Below are 13,575 nucleotides of genomic sequence, written 5' to 3'. Positions count from 1 at the left end.
TTGGATTTGACGTCACTTGCTGAACTCGGGGGGGAGGGGAGCGTCTCCGTGTTCCCAAATAGGAATTCCGACTTGAGGGAGTTTTCTTTTGAAGTTACGAGCTTCGCTTGTACACGACGTATAGAAAGAATGGGATAATTTTCAGGTTCATATCAACCTATGGTTCGTCTTGCAGCTTGAACTATTACACGATTAAAAATGAATCCAAATCCAATTTTGTGGGATCACAAATTTTCTTAGAGGTGTTTTTTTGCTTACTTGTGTAATACGTGTTATTTAAAGCTTCTCGGTCAAAGGCTTTCTTTTAATGTAGATGTCTAAATATTAGGATATGAAGGATATGATTTTATTTCAGCATTGTTTCTGCAAAGTAACTTGCTCAGACCAGAAATCAGTGTGTTTTCACACCTAGCTTGAATTGAGTTATATATTTTTGTTTTTTAAGGCAGATGCAGTGTGAGCTTGTGACCTTCTGATCGCATTTACACATGTGCACAGCATGTGATCTTGTTATTTGAGACAGGCAGTGTTACACATCCTAAGAAACATTACCTGTAGTAAAAGTGATTTGTTTACACGTGCCGGCGTGGAGGCTTTCGGTAGCAGATGCAGTGTGTGTGTGTGTGTGTGTGTGCATGTGTGTGTGCATGTGGTTTTGTTTCTGTGTGTATGCACACATGTGGGGGTGTGTGAGTGTGTTTGTGAATGCGTGCATGCATATGGGTGTGCGTGCGTGTGTATGGCTCTATCAGGGTCAGCCAGCTTTTGTATAACAGCTGGCATGGCTGCACAGAGACAAAACGGCGTGCGGACACATGCCATGGCACACTTGGCATTCGGACAGAGCGCTCACAGGAGCTGACCACATGCTGTCTAGCAAACGAGAAGCTCTCTCAGACGTCGGCAGAGTGACCAAAAGTGCATTCCTGTGCTGAAATCAGGCCGCGGGATCAAACCCGTGCTCTTCATGTTGTCTGTGATGTCGTAAGGAAAGTTGAAGTGGTGGAGTCTCTGTCTGACACTTAACTATTATGTGCAACCTCCTCGGAGTTCTTCCTAGTGCTCATGAGACACATTATTTTTAGTTTGTATTAATACTTAGTCATTCGGATTTTTTTTTTACCCTGATGCTCATCTTGTGCTTTTTCCTTTAAAAAAAAAAAAGCTTTACCAATGTATCCGTAACCATTAAAAATAATTCTACCGCCACAGTTCAGCTGAAATCTCAAATCTGATTGGTCAGATTTGACCGTCTTTACAGATCACATGGATTGTATGCCGGATTTATGGTCCACATGGACAGATTAAAAAATCCAGTGAAATCACTTATATGCTGAAAAGTTCTCAGATTTTTTAGAAGGAGTCTTTAGTGTACCAGTCTGAGGTCAAGGGAAATAGGACGAGTGTCTGTAACTGATGTCAAGCACTAACTGGTTGTTTTCCCCATCTCTAAATGCAACACCAAGCAGATAAGACATAATCGTACAGATTACAGAAGAAAATTGCATTTGTTTACAATTTGCTGTGGTATAAGTGGAATAAAGCTTCAGAGAATGAACATTTAAGTGCAATACTGCAAAACAGAATGATCTAAATACCAATCTGCATTATTCGAATCTGACTTTCAGGCGACGTTAAGTATTTTAAAATGCTTTAGAGTTAGCGGACGACATTTCTATAATATACAGTATGCACCATGGGATATTATTTTCAAAACACCTTTTTGAGGTTAGAAAAAGATCTCATAGATAGGAGATATTTTATATTATCGTGATGTAATTCAGCACGATATCAGTATTAAATTGTCACAGCTCTTGTTCAGAGATGATTTAAGTAAATACTAAGAATATTTTCATAGTACACTAATATATACTATGCTGTACTTCATAGAAGTACTAATAATAATGCTAATAAAAGACGCTGGCTCTCTTCCCCCCCACCCGCCCACCCCCCCGGACAGTACGCGGACCAGTCTCTGATGAAGAACGCTATTAAGACATCGGAGGAGTCGTGGATCGAGCAGCAGATGCTGGAGGACAAAAAGAGGGCCACTGATTGGGAAGCTACCAACGAGGCCATCGAGGAGCAGGTGGCCCGTGAGTCGTACCTGCAGTGGCTCCGGGATCAGGAGAAACAGGCACGGCAGGTGAGCAGAAACAAAGAGGTCGTCCTTAAAAAATAGACAACATTCCAGTCAGCCAAAACCTCTTAACAATTACGAAATGTAGACAGGTCACGCAACAAGCTTCTGGCTGGCTTTCCAGACACGTTCGAAATATTCCTGGTTTCTTTTTTGAGGTTTCTGCTAAGGCTTTGGTAAAGAAAGCCGGAGCACTTGAGTTAAAATTGAGAGGTGCATAACGCTCAAGTGTCTGCTTTTCGTAACACGGCATGCCATTTCACATAAAGCCAGTGCTTTCAGAGAAGAGTACAGAGTTCATTGCAGGCTTTGAGTAGACATGACACGGTGGTTTTGCGTCTGCATTTTCTCACTTTAGCCACTGCTGAGCTGTCTGGTTTCAAAGAAACGCGATGGCTTCATATAAGGGGGCTTGAAAGCGAAAGTGCGAGCATTTTTTTAAGAAATTAAGCTAGCTTAAAATTTCAGGTGGAAATCTTTACATCGCTTTGTTATGAAAGTTTAATAAAGTTGCAGATTTGGTCGTTTAAAGTGCTGTAGTAATCGTAAAGACTGTCCTGGGATTATCCCCAGACTCTGATTATGCTGTTCATACTGAACATTCTTTCAACACACCTTGTCTGAAATGTCCTCATCACTGTCGGATCTGAATACCGTATAAAATTTTCTCTTCCTGTCTGTCTCTGCCACAGCCACGTAAAGCCAGTGCCACGTGTAGCTCCGCCACTGCTGCAGCCTCCAGTGGACTGGAAGAGTGGAGCGCACGGTCCCCGCGGCACCGGAGCTCCGCCCCCTCCCCCGAGAACCCAGACCTGGCCCACTCGGACCCGGCACCCAAGCCTCCCTCCCCGGCCGGAGCGGCTCTCGCGCTGTCCAAACCCCCCTCGCCGTGCGCTCCAGGTACGTCATGCTCCATTACACCACCACTACACACTCGCAGTTCTGCCGCTGCTTGTGTGGATCAGCTTGTACACTGCTCTGTGTGTTCTTCACTCCATGTACCGAAGCGGCAATTTCACGTTAATGGTTTTCTTTTTGAAAGGCACTGACGTGTTTTGGCTCTCCAGTGCGCAAAGCAAACTGTGTAAAAGTTGACTCACAAGTACAGCGAGTGAAGAACTGGTTATTTGTTGTGCAAAACAAATGTAAATGCTCATGAGTAGGGTTTCCCAGCGCTGGAGTATATCCCGAGTGTTTTCCAGTGCTTTAGCTCACCTCATTTACCTGTACAGGAAACAAACAAGGCAAAATGTGCCAGGAATTGATGATGATGATGATGATGATGATATACACCTAATCATGTGTGTGGTGTGTGTGTGATATGTTTATGTTGCATTGTGCAGGTCCCAGTAACCAAGCCTGTGTTGGAGCAGACAGACCCACCTCATCATCTCTGGTGTCTCTGTACCCCGCACTGGGCTATCGTGCAATCATGCAGGACATGTCGCCAACAGCTTTTGGTAAAAAAAAAAATAATAATAATAATTAACACTCATCAAAAGCAGACACTCTGGCTTGAACAATCCCTATATGCTATTTAAGCTAATTAGAAATAGAAGGGAACAGTTAGCAGGATCAAATTTCCATAATGCTGATGGGGTCATTTTGGTTTGTTTTCTTTTATTGCTTTTGGGTGAGGTTCATGACTAATGTTCTTCATGATGGTCATGACGTGGCAAAACTCGTATTTTTGTTCAACGTTTATAAATATGGAAGTGAAACACATTCCCCAGTTTGATCCATCCGCTTCATTTGCATACTGGAATTTGATTGGCTCTTAGATTTTATGATGCAGTAATTCTCAGCTGTCGTATTAGGTTTGATATTAACTCAAGATTTTTTTTTTTTTTTTTTTGGCTGCTGCTGTCTCCGTTTTCACACTTTAACCAGCCTGAGAATGGAAAAAAAAACTTTGCTAAAAGGATAAAATAATTGTTTTAAAAGGTGTAGTGTGATTTTTTTTTTTGTAAGTACAGGTGGGTGTATGTGGGTGCAACAAGCGAAATGGTGTGAACAGGAAAAATGATTAATGATAACAAGCTTTACCTCACATGAATTTGTTTTGTGACTCCACTCAGCTCTGGATCTTAGCAGGAACCTACATGAAGCTAGCTGACAACAGAAATAATGGCTTCTGTGTGGGATGGCTGTGAAAACCACAAGATTTTTTTTGCCACCATCAGTTCTTCTTCTTCTCTAACGTTTTTTTTTTTTCTTCTGCGAAAGGGCTGACGGATTGGGAGGATGACGAGATTTTGGCTTCGGTCCTGGCCGTATCACAACAGGAGTACTTCGACAGCATGAAGAAGAGCGCCATGCATAGAGAACCGTCTCCAGACAGCAGTTGATAAAGGGAACGAAGGCGCTCCGAATGCCCTCTCGCGGTACAGGAGAAGGCACGAAACCTGGGATCAATCAAACGTCATCTTGTCCATCATCATAGAAATCCCATTTCCCTTTTCACTCTCCCCTCCACGTCCTGATCACTATCACCTATCAGTAATAACGACCGTCACTGTAAGACTCCCCCCTCCCCCCCTCACCATTACCTTACTTTCTTTTGCCACTAATGCCAAGATTGGACTTCTTTATTAGGTGCATGTTTAAACCAACATAACTGATCTCATAGAAAGAAAAAAAAACATGAGGAAAAAGAAAAAATCTATAAAAAATGTCACACTTTATCATCTTAATACCTGATTAATATAAGCTTGTTGTATTTTATTTTCTTGTTTGGAATGGAGAAAAAAAGCTCTTTTTTTTCTTGGAATAAAAAAAGGAGAAGTTTCTGAAGAAAATGGCCTTATCTCTGTTGTGTGGCTTTTCTCTCTCTCTCTTTCTCTCTGTCACAATACATGCACTTATTTTATATCTTTCAACAAGTTACCTTTTACTTATGGATGCATTGGTCATCTGGTGCATCATTTAGTCAGCAGCTAGGTTAAAGCGACTCGAACTGATCTACAGGCTCAGGTTATTTATATCATTTATATATGAAGGCAAAGGCTATTTCCAACAGAAGAGCTAAAGCCTGGCCATTTCATAAGTGTGTGCACTATTAGAAAATGGCTTCTCGGGGGTTCTTCAGACGGTTAAGTGCCTTTTAATTGTTCCATTTTAGGGTGTTGGAGGAACTGGTGCTAAAATACATCCATTAACTTGAATGTTCCCAGTCCATAAATGGGTTAATGGACTTGTATAACATAAAAACAAGACTGAAGTAGAATCTGCAGAAGGCAAGGTACAAGGCTTGAGTGGAGTGGAAAAAGGAAAGTGAAGATGAGGAATGGGAAGTGCTGTGTCCAGTATGGTCAGTTTTCGTGAATTAAACCGATAAAGGGAAGTTTTTCCCTTTTATTTGTGAATATGCCATGTTTGCATATATGCATATATATATATATGCATGCACAATGAATACTGAATGGCTCCTTATAACGCTGAAACGGGAAGTCTCATTTTTGTTTTCATTTCTCTTAAAAACAAAACGGTTATTTTAGCGCGCTTATGGACGTTATAACCACCACAGATATTTTTTTATAAGCTTTAAAAAGTCAGCACGCCTCTTTTATTCTTTCGAAGTAGCCTAAATATACACCGGAAGCCTCTTTTTTTTTGCGCGCGCGGGAATTAATCATCTCACAACCACGGCTACGTCCCAAACCCATGCCTACTAACGACCTACGAAGTATGCACGAATAGAGCGTAGAGTTTGGCCGCCGTACTATTCTCAGCGCACTGTGTAGTGCGTAAGTACGTGGCCTCAGTTCTCCTCGCGCGTAAAAAAAAAGAAACGTTGGGCGGGCGCGCGCGCGCGCTACTGATTCCCCATATACTCACTTCGATTCCTCTAAATGCTCATTAATATTCAAATGTTTTAAAAAAAAAAAAGTCCCGGGGCGTGATTGGCGTCCGAATCCAAAACACTGACGGCAAGACGGGCGTCATTGGATAGATCGTGCGGGGTGGGCGTGGCTACAAACGTAAACACAAACTTAAAACATCAACAAAGCCTAGGGAGAGACACACACGTACACGACCGCGGCTGAGCGAAGAGTGCGCGAGAGGAAAGTTTACGCTTGCTTTTAAAACATGGATACTCAGTGCTGAGAGCTTTATAGCGGATTCGCTTTGCTTTTTGCACATTTTGTGGATATTTTTTATTTTTTTCAATCGATTATTTTTACTTTTAAAAGATGTTGGATAAACGAGTAGTGGATTCGCGCCGAGACCAAACAGAAGAGCTGAGAGGAAAATCCGGTAAGATTATAAACCGTATTCATATTGAGACGCGTTTATTAGTAAAAAAAATAAAATAAATAAACAGAAAAAAAGGGTAAAATAACACGACAGTTGTTAATTTATTGCTCATTAATTTGCTTGGCTAAGAAAAAATTGCGCGTTTCATTGGTCAGAAAGTGATTTTTTTTTTTCCCTTTAGCTAATTTGCTATGAGTGAGGTATCACGGTGCTTGTTATGGTCGTAGCGATACTAATAAAGGTATATTAACCGGTTTTGTTCTTTCTCCCCCAGCTCCAGGTAAGGAGTCTTTTGAGAAGCAGTATAAGTTAGGCTCGCTCCTGGGAAGCGGCGGCTTCGGCTCTGTGTTTTCAGGACAGCGAATCTCCGATGGTTTACAGGTAATTATCGGCATTTTTTAAGACTAAAAATGCGTCTAAAATTACTTAGAGTCAGTTTAGAGGCTATAATCATGAGCCGAGAGCTGGCTCAGATCAGCGTTAGGTATTATGTATGTAATAGTATTATCTGTTCTTATGTAATGGGTAGCGTTGTATATAAGCACGCATTGAATGAGGCTATACATTCAGTATAACAAATATATCTGCATTGTATTTAAAGGATATTTTAAGATATCTCATTATATTTGTGTTATATTTCAGGTCGCTATCAAACAAGTGTGCCATGACAGAGTGCAGCAATGGGCAGGACTGGTGAGTCAAAACGATATTTTACAAAATCTATACGTATATATCCATCTATATTTATATATGCATAGATGTATATTAATGAAACGCACTTTTACTAAATAATTAAATACGTGTTATATATGCGCGAGTTTGTTGTTTATCGGGGTGTGTCGATTAGTACGATTGAAAGTAAATAAAGCGTCACGGGTTTGGTATCCGTGCGCCCTCTAGTGGTCGCTACGTGGGTGACGTCGTGCCTAGTGACGTCCGTGGACTTTTCAAAACAGTCCAGAGGAACCGGAAGCGAAAGTATTTCCCTTACATGCCATAAAAAAAACCCACAACAACAACAACAACGCGAAATGATGTTTAACAGGAAGAACCTGATCGAGTCGGTACATTGTGTTGTTGAAATTCGGAATTTCTTTTCTCGTCACGCGGCCAAATTTCATTCATGATTGAACAGATTGATGAGTTTCATTAACTCTGTTGTTATTAGATTGTTTCTATTTACATTTAGAAACAACACTCTGACTGATCCTCCTCCTCCTCTCTTGTGTGTCTGTTTTAGTCTGGAGAATCAAACCGGGTTCCCATGGAAGTGGCGCTCCTGCTGCGGCTCGAGGGTTCCGGTCACCCTGGTATCATACGCATGCTTGACTGGTTCGAGGTTCCCGGTCAGGGGTTTTTTATCGTGTTCGAGAGACCGCAACCGTGTCAGGACCTGTTCGACTTTATCACCGAGCGTGGCGCCATAGAAGAAACGCTTGCGCGAAGGTACAGCCAAAAAACCCATGATTCACCATTTGACAAGATTCGACCTCTCGTTAAACCGAAATCTGTAAGACTGAAGAAATTGCTTTTCTTTTCCAGTTTTCTAAAGCAGGTGGTTGAAGCGGTTCAGTTTTGCCACTTCAGGGGAATCGTCCATCGAGACATCAAGGATGAGAACATCCTAGTGGACACTCGTACCGGAGTCGTCAAAATCATCGACTTTGGATCTGGGGCTCTGCTGAAGGACACGGCCTACACAGACTTTGAAGGTAAGATGAGTGGAGAACTGGATCAACCACAGTAGATAACACAGAACTCAGGAAAAGGGGTCCAAACCTCATAGGAATAACCAGTCAAACCGATTGTATGTTCCTTGATGTTTTCCTAATGGCTCTGTTTCTGTTTTCCTGTTAGGTACCCGAGTTTACAGCCCACCTGAGTGGATCCAGCATCAACGCTACGAAGCCCTTCCGCTCACCGTCTGGTCTCTGGGCGTCTTGCTGTTTGACATGGTGTGTGGAGACATTCCTTTCGAGAGAGACAGCGACATCATCGAGGCGATGCCCGGTTTCACTAAGCGTATCTCTAAAGGTGAGTTCCTGCGTGTCCAGTATTTCTAGTCGTACAACTATGGAAAGCGTTTCACTCTACAAACATCTCGTAGTAGGTTTGTAAAGTAAAAAAAAAAAAAACAAAAACAATTGTTCATTTTCTTTTCATTCTGTTCCAGAATGCCAGAGTCTTATTCACTGGTGCCTGTCTTACCGGCCCGAGGAACGTCCAAGCCTAGAGCAGATCTTGCTACATCCCTGGATGATGGAGTGCTCAGACGACATCGGCGACCTGCAGGACGACAGCAACATCACGCCGAGCCTTTAATTTACAAACATGGAATAATTTCCAGAGGGCTGTTGAAACTTCAATTTCCGTTTGAAGATACACTGGATTACATCACACTTTTTCACTGGCTTCTGTTCATCACGGTGTTTTCTTTTACGGCATCGTGTCATCCCAACGGACACTTTTCCAACGCCCGGTGCTCGTCTCGAATCTACACCGCGTCGCACAACCTTCAGTCTGTTTGGTTTATTTATTTACCTATTTATTAACCCGGAGACGTTATTAGGTATTTATGTTCTGTTCTCGAGGGATGACTTATCAGAAGCAGCTCAGTTCCCGTACGCGACCTAAAGGACCTACGTCCATCGTCGACCGAGAAAATGTTCATGCCTGTTGTACAGGCGGTTTTGTATAATAATTATTGTGTATTCATTTTATGAGGAGCCTCCTGTTGAGGCTTCAGATACATGAAGAAGTTTAAAATCAGTAATCGTTCATGTCTGTGTTCACTAAACATCCTACAGGGGGTTTTTGTTTTTAAAAACCAGCGTGCCTTTTACTTTCAGTCTGTGTGTTTCTCAAGTGCTCTAAAGTCATAACGACATTCGAAAATGTAAGCTGCCGAGTCAGCTGAACTTCTCATGTCAGTGAACAGAGCATGGATGTTGTGCCTGACTGCAAAACAGTGTGTTTACCTAAAAAGCCAAAGAGATCTAAATAGCACTAGTGTGAAGGGGTTTTTGTTTTGGTTTGTTTGAAAATCTAACAACTAACTTTATCCTTGTTCAATCTAAAGCACCAGTTCTGAGTGTTAAAAACAGGACCTTTTTCTAGTGTAAAAGTAAACATGAATGTATTAGGACTATTTAAATTTGGCTTTTTTGTTTTTGTTTAGGGTTTTTTTAATAAAGTGAATAGTTGATGTTTCAATCAATATTAATCCATTCTGGGTTTGCACATCAATGTCTCTGTAAATACTTGTGTATTGAATTTTGTCATTTCTCCGGCAAAAAGTTGTGTATATTTAATTTAAATTAAAAAAAAACATATTCTTATGATTTCATGGCTGTCTGTGTCGTGTTTGATCCGGAGGTGAGACCAGGGGGTGAGACACATTAGGGAGGTGAAACAATCCACAGTGTAGTGCTGTGATGCTGTTTTAGTCTCTTACAACACAGCGATTTTACAAGAAGTACTTCATTTATTAGAGTCGTGACACATCATGTTTATAGGGTCATCTATTTCACATCATCTATTTATAGTCCGCTCCTGTCATCACTCTCATTATAGCAGCTATAAACCGTGCTTCCCACATCAGACTCTCTCCTTTATATACAGGGAACTGAACGTGTTTTCAAAAGCATCAAGCCGAAAGAAGGAGAAAAAAATCAGGAAGATTGTCTTGTAATGGGAAACTTGCTGACACTGGAGACTCCTTCCGCTTGTTAAATAAACATCTTCCAGCTTCAGCTCATCAACCATTAAACTTTCTCTAGGTTTGTTTATCTACTCGTTATTAGTTGTAGATTTTTGTGGAGCATCTGTCCTACACGTCTCTGTGTTACCATAGAAACGGAGAACGCGTCCGTCGGATAACTCGGAGAGACCTGTGGAATTTCGTCACACACTCGGGCACATCGTTCCTCTTCAGGCGTTCACTGTCCGCGTCCTAACAGCTGTCAGTTTTATTTACTTAAGTGCTTTATAAGCGCTTTGTCACCATTAAAGCCGTTATTAACGTCATCACAGCTACACATGCTGTCATTGTGCTATTGTTTAGTTATTTATGGGTCTTGTTAGATGCGTATCTTTACAGTGTGTGCTGTTACACACCAGGATGCATTTTATTATCCAAGCCTGGGGCATGATGTGAAAATCAGTCCTTTGGATTTACCCTGGTTCATTTACAGCTTTGATGCTGTGTATTAACAGCAGGTACTATCCCTAACCCTGACTATTTAACTAAATACTACCACTACTACTGCTCCTGATAATAATCATCATCATCATAAAAATAATAATAAAATCCTAACCTGTAGAGTGTTCAGTGTTCCGCTCCAATAGATTTAGTTTAGAGTCCAGCTGTTTCAGTGTTCAAACATTTCCGTAAAGTGTCCAAATGTTTCAGTCCAATCTTCCAGTCTTTACAGTTATGTGTACAATCATTTAGGTTTATTTGATTTCAGTTTAGTCTCCAATAATTTCACTTTGATGTCCAGTTATATTAGTTTAGAGTCCAATCATTTCCCTTCAAAGTCCAATCATTTAAGCTTAAAGTCATCATCATTTTAGTATATTATCCAATCCTTTCACTTTAAAGTCTAATCATTTCAGTCATATTGGCTTAGTATCCAATTATTTCACTATAAAATCAGATCATTTTAGTTTAAAGTCTGATTTTTTTTGGTTTAGTATCCAATCATTTCACTGTAAAGTCCAATCATTTCAGTTTAGTATCCAATCATTTCACTGTAAAGTCCAATCATTTCAGTTTAGTGTCCAATTATTTCACTGTAAAGTCCAATCATTTCAGTTTAGTGTCCAATTATTTCACTTTAAAGTCCAATCATTTCAGTTTAGTGTCCAATTATTTCACTGTAAAGTCCAATCATTTCAGTTTAGTGTCCAATTATTTCACTTTAAAGTCCAATCATTTTAGTCATATCAGTTTAGAGTGCGATCATTTCCATGTAAAATCCGGTCAATTCAGTTTAGAGTCAAACCATTTCAGTTTAAAGTCTAATCATTTTGGTATAGTATCCAATCATTTCAGTTTGGTGTCCAATTATTTCACTTTAAAGTCCAATCATTTCAGTTTAGTATCCAATCATTTCACTGTAAAGTCCAATCATTTCAGTTTAGTATCCAATCATTTCACTGTAAAGTCCAATCATTTCAGTTTAGTATCCAATCATTTCACTTTAAAGTCCAATCATTTAGCAGTAATCTTTATGCTGCAGTGATTTTGGGATTTTTGTGGTGGGATATATCAGATCTGATCACTGCCTAGGTTTTACAGGCTGCTCTAAACATTCTAGTGAATGATCTAGACTGACACCATTAGAATGATGAACACTGCTTCCATCTAGTGGTCATTAAGCGAAAGTTTACCGAGAATTTTTTTTGCGTCCAGAGTCATTTGAGTCGGTTCAGTTTAATGATTCATTCACCAGTCGGTTCAGTTGCAGCGTTCGCATTTTGTGTTACTTAATTTTGTGCATGTAATTAAGAATTATGCATTATTTTTTTTAAAGAAATTAAGATTAAGAAATCAGCATAGGTGCATCTATACTAAGAATACTACTTTTTTCCTCACATATATTGAACAGACAGGGGAAACATATATATTTTTTATAGAAGTAATGACCAAAACACTTGCTGAATCAAAGACTGATCGCTGAACGAGAGAGAATCTCTCGTGACCTAAATGATTCACTGAATCAGGGTTAGGATTCTCAGCTTCAAATAACAGAATCAAACCAAATTATGAATACATAACGTGAACATATTAAGTACAATCATGATAAAAACAACTGAACAAATTGAAAGACTCATGGCAGTGATGGTTACGGTGGTCAAACTGGTAGATTATCATTGCCAGCTTTCTGATTTCCTGACTAAATTGATCAGTACATGTTTGAGGTTTGTCTTTTCCATCCTGAGTTCAGGTTCCTCTTCTCACAATGTCTTTAAATAGATTGGCTACAGTAAATTAAGCCCTGTGATTAACTGGTATCCTGATCAGGGCATACTCTTTCTTACTGCCCCTACTATAGACTCCAGATCGACTGAGACCCTGAGTAGGATAAAGCATTTGAGAAGCATGACTAACTGAATGAATGAATAAATAAATTGCATCCTAATAAATTGGTCACTTGGGTGGTAGCCTCAAGAGATACCTGGAGAGGTGTATATAGTGCTACACTGGTTGAAGTGCTGGGTCACTGATCAGAATGTTGGAGGTTTAAGTATTATTATTATTATTATTTTCACCAATCAGCCATAACATTATGATCATCTGCCTAATATTGTGTTGGTCCCCCTTTTGCTGCCAAAACAGCCCTGACCTGACTGGGCATGGACTCCACTAGATCCCTGAAGGTGTGCTGTGTTATCCGGCACCAAGATGTTAGCAGCAGATCATTTACATCCTCTAATTCTCGGTATACATGCTTCCATTGGTTAACATCATTAGAAGGCATGGGATTAGTTTCCATTGTTATGCCAACGATACCCAGTTATATATTTCATCAAAACCAGATGAAATATCTAATTTGTCTAGACTAAATGAGTGTGTTAAAGATATTAAAGATTGGATGACCGATAATTTTCTATTACTAAATCCTGATAAAAAATTGCTTAAAAAACATTACTTAAACTTGATTACTTAAAAAACACAGAAGCTCTCGCAATTCAGCTTGCATTTAGAAGGATGTACTGTTACTACCAGCTCTACAGTGAAAGACCTGGGCATAATTTTAGACAGCAACTTGTCCTTTGAAAATCATAATTCCAATATTACAAAAACAGCCTTCTTCCATCTTAGAAATATTGCCAAGCTTAGGAACATTTTATCTGTATCTGATGCAGAAAAACTAGTTCATGCATTCATGACCTCCAGACTGGACTATTGTAATGCATTACTAGGTGGTTGTCCTGCATCTTCAATAAACAAGCTACAGTTAGTCCAGAATGCAGCTGCCAGAGTTCTTACCAGATCAAGAAAATATGATCATATAACCCCATAATATTATCATCCCTGCACTGGCTACCTGTTAAACTTAGAATTGACTATAAATTAGCTCTACTTACGTTCAAGGCTCTAAATGGTTTAGCTCCCACCTATCTAACCAGTCTTCTAACACGTTACAATCCACCACGCTCTTTAAGATCAC

The 13,575-nt window shown here is 40.1% G+C and overlaps 2 protein-coding genes across 2 annotated transcripts in view; both read left to right on the top strand.

Moving 5' to 3' along the window:
- otud5a (OTU deubiquitinase 5a) overlaps window positions 1-4,903 on the top strand; it is a 50,596-nt gene extending 45,693 nt beyond the window's left edge. Inside the window, exons 6-9 of the mRNA XM_058389334.1 lie at window positions 1,961-2,146; window positions 2,833-3,040; window positions 3,484-3,600; window positions 4,367-4,903. Coding sequence (XP_058245317.1) covers window positions 1,961-2,146; window positions 2,833-3,040; window positions 3,484-3,600; window positions 4,367-4,488 — 633 coding nt within the window. The 3' untranslated portion in view covers window positions 4,489-4,903. The remainder of the gene's footprint in view (window positions 1-1,960; window positions 2,147-2,832; window positions 3,041-3,483; window positions 3,601-4,366) is intronic.
- A 1,247-nt stretch (window positions 4,904-6,150) lies between these two features.
- On the top strand, window positions 6,151-9,738 carry pim2 (Pim-2 proto-oncogene, serine/threonine kinase). The gene is made up of 7 exons (XM_058389335.1): window positions 6,151-6,397; window positions 6,672-6,778; window positions 7,040-7,090; window positions 7,638-7,843; window positions 7,940-8,109; window positions 8,255-8,431; window positions 8,571-9,738. Exons 1-7 carry the CDS (start codon window positions 6,334-6,336, stop codon window positions 8,717-8,719), a joined length of 924 nt encoding a protein of 307 aa, XP_058245318.1. The 5' UTR covers window positions 6,151-6,333; the 3' UTR covers window positions 8,720-9,738.
- Window positions 9,739-13,575: the final 3,837 nt, after the last annotated feature.

Source organism: Hemibagrus wyckioides, linkage group LG05 (assembly GCF_019097595.1).
Source record: "Hemibagrus wyckioides isolate EC202008001 linkage group LG05, SWU_Hwy_1.0, whole genome shotgun sequence".
Taxonomy (NCBI): Eukaryota; Metazoa; Chordata; class Actinopteri; order Siluriformes; family Bagridae; genus Hemibagrus; species Hemibagrus wyckioides.
This window is presented reverse-complemented; position numbering and strand designations above follow the sequence as displayed.

What these genes read in the sequence shown, in the direction of transcription:
- pim2 (XM_058389335.1), top strand. Translation starts at nt 6,334, where the DNA reads ATGTTGGATAAACGAGTAGTGGATTCGCGCCGAGACCAAACAGAAGAG. An exon ending in AGAGCTGAGAGGAAAATCCG is followed by an intron (nt 6,398 to 6,671) that starts GTAAGATTATAA and finishes TTTCTCCCCCAG; the next exon opens with CTCCAGGTAAGGAGTCTTTT. An exon ending in GAAGAAACGCTTGCGCGAAG is followed by an intron (nt 7,844 to 7,939) that starts GTACAGCCAAAA and finishes TTTCTTTTCCAG; the next exon opens with TTTTCTAAAGCAGGTGGTTG.